The sequence below is a fragment of the Cyprinodon variegatus genome, unplaced genomic scaffold (genome assembly GCF_000732505.1).
Source record: "Cyprinodon variegatus isolate N-32 unplaced genomic scaffold, C_variegatus-1.0 Scaffold845, whole genome shotgun sequence".
NCBI lineage: Eukaryota > Metazoa > Chordata > Actinopteri > Cyprinodontiformes > Cyprinodontidae > Cyprinodon > Cyprinodon variegatus.
This window is the reverse complement of record NW_015151298.1, coordinates 221,620-230,507: the sequence shown is the minus strand read 5'-3', so window position 1 is coordinate 230,507 and position 8,888 is coordinate 221,620. Positions and strand designations below refer to the sequence as shown.

The 8,888-nt window shown below is 36.3% G+C and overlaps 1 protein-coding gene across 3 annotated transcripts in view; it reads left to right on the top strand.

Annotated features, from left to right (window-relative positions):
• LOC107099195 (Kv channel-interacting protein 4-like) overlaps positions 1 to 8,888 on the top strand; it is a 201,721-nt gene that overhangs the window by 64,021 nt on the left and 128,812 nt on the right. The window contains exon 1 of one of the 3 annotated variants that reach the window (XM_015397238.1): positions 20 to 592. The exons of the other annotated variants lie outside the window; for them this stretch is intronic. Within the exon in view, the coding sequence (XP_015252724.1) occupies positions 508 to 592 (85 nt within the window). The 5' untranslated portion in view covers positions 20 to 507. Of the gene's footprint in view, positions 1 to 19; positions 593 to 8,888 lie in introns of those variants that run through there. 3 annotated transcript variants of the gene reach the window in all.

The window sequence follows — 8,888 nt, the reverse complement described above, 5'->3', positions numbered from 1 at the left end:
AGGCTCACTACGAGATCAAGTGTGGGAGTGTGTGTTTGTTTGTGAGAGACAAGAGGGGGAGAGACCCACAGAGTTGAAAAGCCAACAGGGTAGTCTCTTGTTTGAGGAGTGGAAAAGTGTGAAGAGGAGGTGTGAGTTTTTGGAAGAAAAGAAAATAGGAGCTTCTTTTATCTTCTGAAGGATAAAGAGCCAGAAAAGCAAACATTAATGACCTGACAAAAGACCACACTTCTTTCCCGGTTTGATCAGACAGGCATAACGTGGAGCCACACTTGGGTACCTTTACACTTGCGCTCTCTCCTTTTTCTTACCTCTACTCACTGATGAGCATCACCCCAGCTGCAGGCAGACTCCGAGGGCCTTGCTGACACAGCCAGAAGTCTGGAGGACCGAAGTGGACTTTTGCCCTTTAGTGGCACTCCATCAAACTAAGTCTTCCCTGGATATTTCTGTTCTTTTAACTCGAAGGCTGAGTCTTGGTTTTTTTGCTGACCCCTCAAAGCAAAGATGAGCTGCAGGAAACGGTGCAAGCGTGAGATCTTCAAGTTCGCACAGTACCTGTTCAGACTTATCACAGGCACGCTCAACACTGGTAAGACCTTGTGCTGGCTTTCTTTTTCAACATCTGCAGAGGTTTTGTCTGACTTCATTTCCACTGACTGGGGTTTCAAATCTGTGCCTCTCCAAAGCCTGTTTGGGAACTTTAAGGATTTGCAGTGCTGATGGATTCATGAGAGGCTCTGTGCAAAAGGATGGGTTGTAGAAGATGTTTTTTTTTTTTTTGTATTCAAACCTACCATGAAACTCATTACATGTATCATCTGCAGCACAGGTCCTCAATATTTCAAGATGTCCAAAGAACTTGGTAAATGTTGCTTCTTTTTGTAATCTATATACAAGTTTCAACATGTTCAGTATCAATGATCTATACCTTTATTTTTACGTAGTCACAAAGCACAATAAATAGAGATATAGATCCGTACAACATAGAATAAAATTGGGCAGGAAGTTACTTTTCCCTTTTTTCATTTAAACTTGTTGAAGCTGAGCAATATAAATAAAAAAATTAAATCATTGGACCAGTGGGGAGCAAAAGTGCCCTCAATACTAGTTGGAGGGAATGATTCCCTCAATTTCATGTTATCTTAATTTTTGGGATGTGGTTTTGCACTGGCATTGCTTTTATGAGATATTTAACTTATTAGCTTGTCTTGTTCATTCTTTCTTAGTGCTGAATTAAATGTGAATCTGTTTAATTTTTATGGCATACAATATAAAAAAAAAAACAGGATTGAATCTGAGGCTCGCTCAGTTTTTCTGAAAAGATGCCAACACCTACAGTATCCAGGAGTCTTTGTCAGTTCTGGCAGCTCACACCTAGGGCTACCTGTAGTAGGAGTGCTGATTTTTTTAAGCACTTGGAAGTCTGCCTCATAAGCACATTTCAAGTCAGATGCAAATCAATGTCCCACCAGTCGTTGTCCTGCATATTTGGAATCTGTTACTTAGTATGAGTTTTAAGTCTGTTTGTGGTTAGCATGACTTTGATATCTTAGAATTTACACATGTGCTTGTTAAAACAAGAAAACTTCTAGTAGATGTTGGTTAGGACATGACATTATTAAGCACATGCTTGTGCTGTTTAGTTTGCCCCGCAGAACTACTGTACACTGCAAAAATGTTCTGAAAAATCAGTAAAAATGTCTGAAATTAAGCGTTTTAAACCTTCAATTTATGTAGGAAAATAAGATGATCCACCAATGGAATGAGCATTTTTACTATTAAAATAAGATAGAAGCACTTGAAATAAGTGTCTGCAGTTTTTTTTTTTTTTATTCCATTGGCAAAGTGTTGCACTTATCTGCTCTATTCAAGAAAAAAAATTACTCATTTTTAGGAAAAAAATAACTTACTTATAACTAATATAAAAGATAACTCAAAGCACTAATGCTGACATAAAATGCCTGATAGAGTAGAATGGTCCCTGTTAATTTCAACTTATGTTAACTGTGTTTTTTAGTTATGAATATTTTACAAGAACTTCATGTGTTCCTAAATATAACCACCTAAATTTCCTAAATATTACCACATTTCCTATAAAAAGGCATGAATTAGATTGCATCATTTTGTTTATAATAAGCAAATGGCTTCAGAAAATGTCGGATACAACACAAAGGAAAAAAAATGTTAATGTTATCTGCATTTCCACAATTATTTAAAAGTGGGAAATAGATACTGTTGGCAGGAAATTGGTTATTGATGTACATATTAATAATTTAATATTTTTGTGTAAAAGGTACCCAATCAGAAAATGTGTGTTTGTCTGATGCAGCAAACTGTAAGAGACTGTGTTACCTTTTTTTAATAAGACATGTAGTGAATCAAGAGCCTTAACAAGATTATACCTAAGGTTATGGAGGATTACTGGTAGATTACTTTCAATAAAGTATAAAGGTTACCGGCTGCAGCATTCAGTTGTTATTGAACATTATAAATCAAGTTTGTGGTAACGCTTTATGCTTAGACTGGCCTTGCAGTAATGTGTTTAGTTGCTTCTTATTTTGTGTAATCGTATTACTGTGATGTATCTTAAACAGCAGGATGCAAAGACATGGATGGCTTCCATCTTACCACTGGAACAATATAGTTACTGTATTTATTAGTTTTTTTGTTTTTATTTATTCATTTTTTATAGGATTCTATTATTGATATGAATATTCTACACTTTGGACCAAATTATTGAGATGCACTGGTCAGGGTTTTGAGTCCAAACTTCCTTCCTTTGGTATTTGCAAAGCTTTGATCTCAATCAGTTTTATCTGACTCCTAATTCTTTTTTACGGCTGTAACTAACAATATTCAAAATATTTATTTCAAGCCTTCTGCTGTGGCCTTGTCCTCCTGTGTGTGAGAGCAGCAACCATAAAACATGGTTTCACACTTTTAAAAGGAAGACAGAATCATTTCGAATTGAAATTTGAAACAGTGTTTAGCATTGAATATTAACTGAGTCAGCCTTAGATTTTAGTAAATCTTAACTTTGAGATCTCTGAAAGGCAGCCAACTTTTCTAAATCCAGCGTCCTTCATAACTCTTTAAAGCTCACAAGGACAAAACAGATTCACTTGTAAAGTGTGTTTAAGGACAACTATCAACTTCTCACCTAAACATGTCCAAGAAATTTATAGATTTTGATCCTATGGCACTTATGTTTTTTTTTTCACATAAAACACCCAGTAGAAATTAACCAAAGTCAAAAGGTCAAAGAAGTAAAGCAATTAGAAACCAAAAACTCTTCATACTATCTATTTGTTGCAGCAGTTTTTATAAAAGGCCCTGCACACCTCCCAGTAAAATAGGTTTAAAAAGCTAACAGCCATTTTTGTTCTTATTTGATTTTTACCTAATTCAGTGATGCAATAAACAGACAAAACCTGTTGTTTAGGTCGGTCACATTAGAAATACTCTCATTTTTGTTACCAGCAGATTTTGTGTTGTATTTCTTCTGACTTGCATCATATACAGCTAGATGTGGATTGGATCTGCCTGTAAAGTTCTATGAGAATAAGTGTTTTATTCAGTTTGGTTTTTATCCGTTGTTGCCTCTTTCAACACTGTTTTGGTTGCAGAACTAAACAAATTAGTATGCAAACTCAGCTATGGCCTATTTTCCTGAGTCTGCTTGACCTCAAAGGCGTCGAAAACCAGTAGGAAGGATGAAATACAGTCCCATAAGTAGACAGTCTGACATACTTGAATACAAACCTAAATACTTGCAAAAAGATTAATTTATAGTTCTTAAAAAAATAAATAAATAAAAAGTTTTCCCATGACATGCTTTCTTAAATTTCTTTGCTTACTTTATAAAGGGCAATAAAGTTTTATTAAAAATTATTTGGGATAATATATTTCAGGTTGTTATGTAATGTGTATATATTTTTTTATTGTTGGTTATAGCATTGATATGAATATATGTGATAATAACCGGGTTCATGAGTGGTTCCGCTGCTTAGCAGCTCCTAAAATGCAACAAAAATGTCCGTTGTCCAGGTAATACAGTTAGTGAACTTTTGTTAACGAAACTTTTGAAATGTAAATTTGACTCTATGCATTGCTGGCACACAACACACCGTACAGAGAGCAAAAAGAATTGGGGGGGCACAAAAAAATGTCTTTATAAAAACAGTAATAACAAAAATATAGTAATAACATTTTTTTTTTTTCATACCGGTATTGTGATTCCTACAGAGAAGGGAAGAATAGCCCCTTCAGTTATTACTTTGACAGGTTGCAGGAAGATAGTGGATGGGGACCTCACTAAGCTAGAACAGCCAAATTTCTTCATTGATCGTTTAGTTTTTTTTTTTTTTTTCATTTAATTTTAAAAGCCATCAAACACACCTATAGCTGGATTTAGTTTATCCATCATATTTGTGGTTCCATCTCACCTCCATGTGCTTTAAGACCTATGAACAAGAGAAATGTCTGTGCCTGTCGTCGTTGTTCTTGTGTACAAAGTTGCTTTATTGGAGTTGATATTAAATCAATAAAAAGATGTTCTCCGAGCACAGCAAATCATTTAATGATAAAAACAGGTTTACAGAGAGGCTGCCTAATAAAGACATGAGTAGGCAATCATTGGTATTCATCTCACCACTACAGCACAAGCCTTAAAATTTCCCCAGCGTTGAGGAGAGGAGGAAACAAATGACAGATACACATGTTCCCAGGTTATAGATCTGAACGGCAGTGTCAGCAGATACTCAGTCCTTTTAAAAAGCAGAAAGTTATTGGCTGCACACAGCAAGAGAAATCTTCATCCCCTCCCACCTCTCCAGCACAGCCCCTGTGATTTACAACCAGGTAGAGCTGCTGAAATCCATCAATATTATGTAGATCTTCTAAATTCTCATGGTTAGCGGAATACTTTTGCCACCACCGCACCCCCCATGAATGATTACAGGCACTTGTTTCAATTGTAGGACTTGCTCCTAAATGTCCCCTCTTTTTCAAATAAAGATCAGTAAAACTTTGCTTATCCAGTAGCAACTAAGCTTTGTTAAGCCTTTAAAGCTTGTATGGATTTTTGTTGGGTCTTTCCTGCTTTTGTTTAGAGTTAACTGAAGCAGAATGATTTGTTGGCAGTGTTTTTTTATAATTAAACAATGTCAGACTTCTACAATGTTTGAGCTCTCAAAGGCTTACATATTGAGATGCAGTGGCCTGCGGTAAATCCTAAACATTTTCTTACAGTACATTTCCTTGCGGTTATTTAATGCCAAGTCAGCTAAATTGGATTGCTCATTTCCACACGCTGCTGCTTGCCGAGTGTTTTTTTTTTCTTTTCTTTTTTTAGATCCATTTGTCTTGAGTGAATTGACAGCTGTTTGATGTTCTGTAAGTGCTAAGACAAAGCTCCACCCATTTGCATAAATGATCTCCAAAGATAACATACGTTGTACATAAGCGGCTTATAGATTAAAGTTTCTAAATACAGATTAAGCAAAATTTTTTGATTTTTCGAAAAAACCTTCCTTTACACTGCATACAGCTTTTCAACAGTGAATGAGTAGCTTAGAGCAATGAACATTTCTATTTATAATGTGCAGCAGTGATCAGAAGAATATGGTGCAAATGCAGTAAAAACATTGAGTTGATCTCTGTTTAAAAGCAATTTGAAAACCTTGCCATGTAGTGCAAATATTATGTTACACGTGTGATGCAGAGTCTTGTTTTGTGACTTAAACAGTTTAACAGTGTTAAGGCAGCAGAGAAAAAGCAGTTGCAGAACCTGCAGGTCCTGCATGTTTATGCCGAAAATATGAAATGCAGAGGCTTTGCAAAAGCTCTTGACAATTCCACAAAATATGCCGCTACAAATTATGCATCGATTGTTCTCTTTGACAGCTAGCACCTGCTGGAGTTATGGTTTTTACAGCAATTTTATCAATGCTGGAACCAACAAATTACAACATTAGAAAAGTTTGTATGGCTTCTTTTTGTGGACCATCCCCATAACAAAGATGGTGCAGGCCCGGCCAAATTTCTATAATTAGTAAATTGAAGCTTAGTGACTTTGGTGCTATAAAAATTGAGTTGGGGGTCCAGCGACGCTGTGGCTGAAGGTCTATGGTTTTGCTTATGGGCCAAGTTCAAATGCCCTTGAATTTAGAAAACTCTGTTACTCTGAATTAAAAGAAGTTATACTTTTTAATTAGAAAACTTTTATTGTCATTTTGTACACAGAGTGTATACAGAACAGAATTTCATTTTGTACAGCTTTCTGAACATTTCCATTCCATAAAAAGCAGCAGTGATTCAATGTGGGCGAAAAGAATTGGTGCAAAAATGCATTGATATGTAAGTTCAGATTATAAAAAATATATGGTGCAAATATTTTGTCATTTTGGTTTGGTTTTATAAGTGTGATGAAGCGTCTGTGACATGATTTAGAGTTTTGTCAATATAAGATCGTTTGATCATCTGATCAAGATGGGTCCATCTCCTGCAGATGGGTTATTTTGAGCATGCCCCACTGGCAGGAGAACCTGGGGTAATCCATTGACTGTACATGTATATAATTTAACACCTAAGGACTCACCAGCAGGACTTGTAGGCAAGGCACGTTTATCTTTATAGCAAATTCAGTAGCAATGCAATTCAAGGTCCTGTACACGAGTAGAAAAAGCACACTGAGGTGGCAGGAAGGCAACGGAAATGATTATGGAATCATAACATTGAAAGTGTTCATGGCGAGATACAAATAGTTTTTTGTACTATTCATTACATTGTTGGGATTTTGGATGCAGTGCATGTGTTGGTTGGGATGAATTAGCAATGGGGCATTTTATATCATCTTTTATTTAACCTGTAGAAAACATAGTACAGTGGAAACCTTTAAAGAAAACATTTCTGTTTATTGTATCGCAAACAGAGTAAAAATAACTGGAATTGCTGAGTGGTTTTCAGGTTTATGCAGTTACCTTACCCAGTACTGAGTACTCATGAACCTGCAAATCTCCACTCCTTAAAATGTTAATCAGTACTTCTTTGCTCCCTCTATGAAGAATAAATTGGTTTTGACCTACACCCTGATCATCACCATTCAACTTTCAGGTTTACAGGCAGGCTTTGTGGTGAAGTTGATACAATTATGCTGAGCTAAATTTTAAATTGTTTTAAAAAAAACATAGATTTTTTCCCTTTTTTGATAAAATAAGACTACGATAACGTGTCTGCATCTCAAATAATAGGAAAAGTGTTGTTTACCTATTAATAATTAATCAGTGAATTAGCAAAACTATGTACATAATGAAATATCACTTCAGCAGAAGGTTCGTTTGTCATGTTTGCTCACCTGTTCTCTTATGCTATGTTCAGAACACATGCTGCTGAAACAGCAGAAGCAGCTGTTTTACATGCAAAATCTATGGTTGACATGCATCAAGGCGCATCAAAAGCTCCTGCATCATGTTTCGGCCAGCAGGAGCAACGTGAAATTTTACTGCTTGACGCGCCACATCAACCAATCAGACGCCGATCTGGGACCTGGCATGGAGACGGACAATGCACTGTTGAAGCAGAGAGCAATGACCACACCTCTGAAATAGTTTATTAATGCCTAAATTAACTTTAAAATATGTTTGCGTTTATTATGCTGGTGTGTGCAGTTTGGATTACATACATGTAAAACATTAACATCTGCTTCAAGCCGCCGCAAACGGTAGCGGAAAACCCCCAAGAGGTGACCAGGCCAGAGGCAGCTTTTAAAGGGGATGTCCAGTAACAGCGCACCGCAGGTGTGTAGGGGTTTGGTGCTGGTCCGATAGCAAAATAATAATTGAAGGCAGGATCATAATCTTGATTAACTGGCTGCACAGACAATGTTTTCAGGTGGACTTTTTCACTTAAAAATATATAAAAATTACTTTTTACCCACTTATAACAGCAAATATAGCAAAGCCACTCTGCCATTGAACACAGGAGCAGCAGAAGCATCAGAAGCATCTGTATACTTTATTGGATGCGATACAGGACCATTTAAGATGCACTTGAGGTGCGTCAGACCTTAGTATGTACAAGCATCAAAAATGAAGCAGAAGGCGCTTTTTTCCTGCTTCAGTAGTGTGCGGTCTGAACGTAGCATTAATGTTTAGGTTGTATTTGTATTACCCAGCTGATTTTTGTTTGCCCATATTAATATACACAATTGTTCACTAGTGTTGACTGAACTTTCTTTCAGTGTTGATGCCTAAATTACCAGAAACATTAATTGTTAAGCGTAGTCCGGTTTAGTTTCCACAGTAACTGAAATGAGTTCTTCACATAAACTGTTTAATTCATCTATCTATTGCGTTTTTGTTATAAAAGACTGAATTACACAGGAAACAGATCCAGGAGGATACGCTTGTCTCAGCTCACTTTGGTATTTAAAGTAATTCCCACCCCAGAAAAAAACATTATATGGGTATGTTCTGGACTTATCTCATACCTGAGGGAAAAAATCCTAAAGGAGGGATCCATGAGTATTAAATATCCATTGAACTAGTGTATTTATTTTCTGCTGTAAAGATGCTGTCATAAATATCCACATCTATTTTATTTATATGCAAGATGAGATGATATTGTGGTGGCACATTGACAAATTGCTCAGTATTCCTCTGCTCTTATCTGCCATTTGTAAGCAGAGATCTGGACTCAGGTCCTGAAGTGCACTTCAAGGAGATGCAAGCAGAAACTGACATACAGACAATAGGCTGAATAATCGTTATGCTTTTATTATTAAGTCACCGACCATCAGAGATGGGAAGTAACGAAGTACAAATACTTCGTTACTGTACTCAAGTAGATTTTTCTGATATTTTTACTTTACTTTGCTACTTATTTTT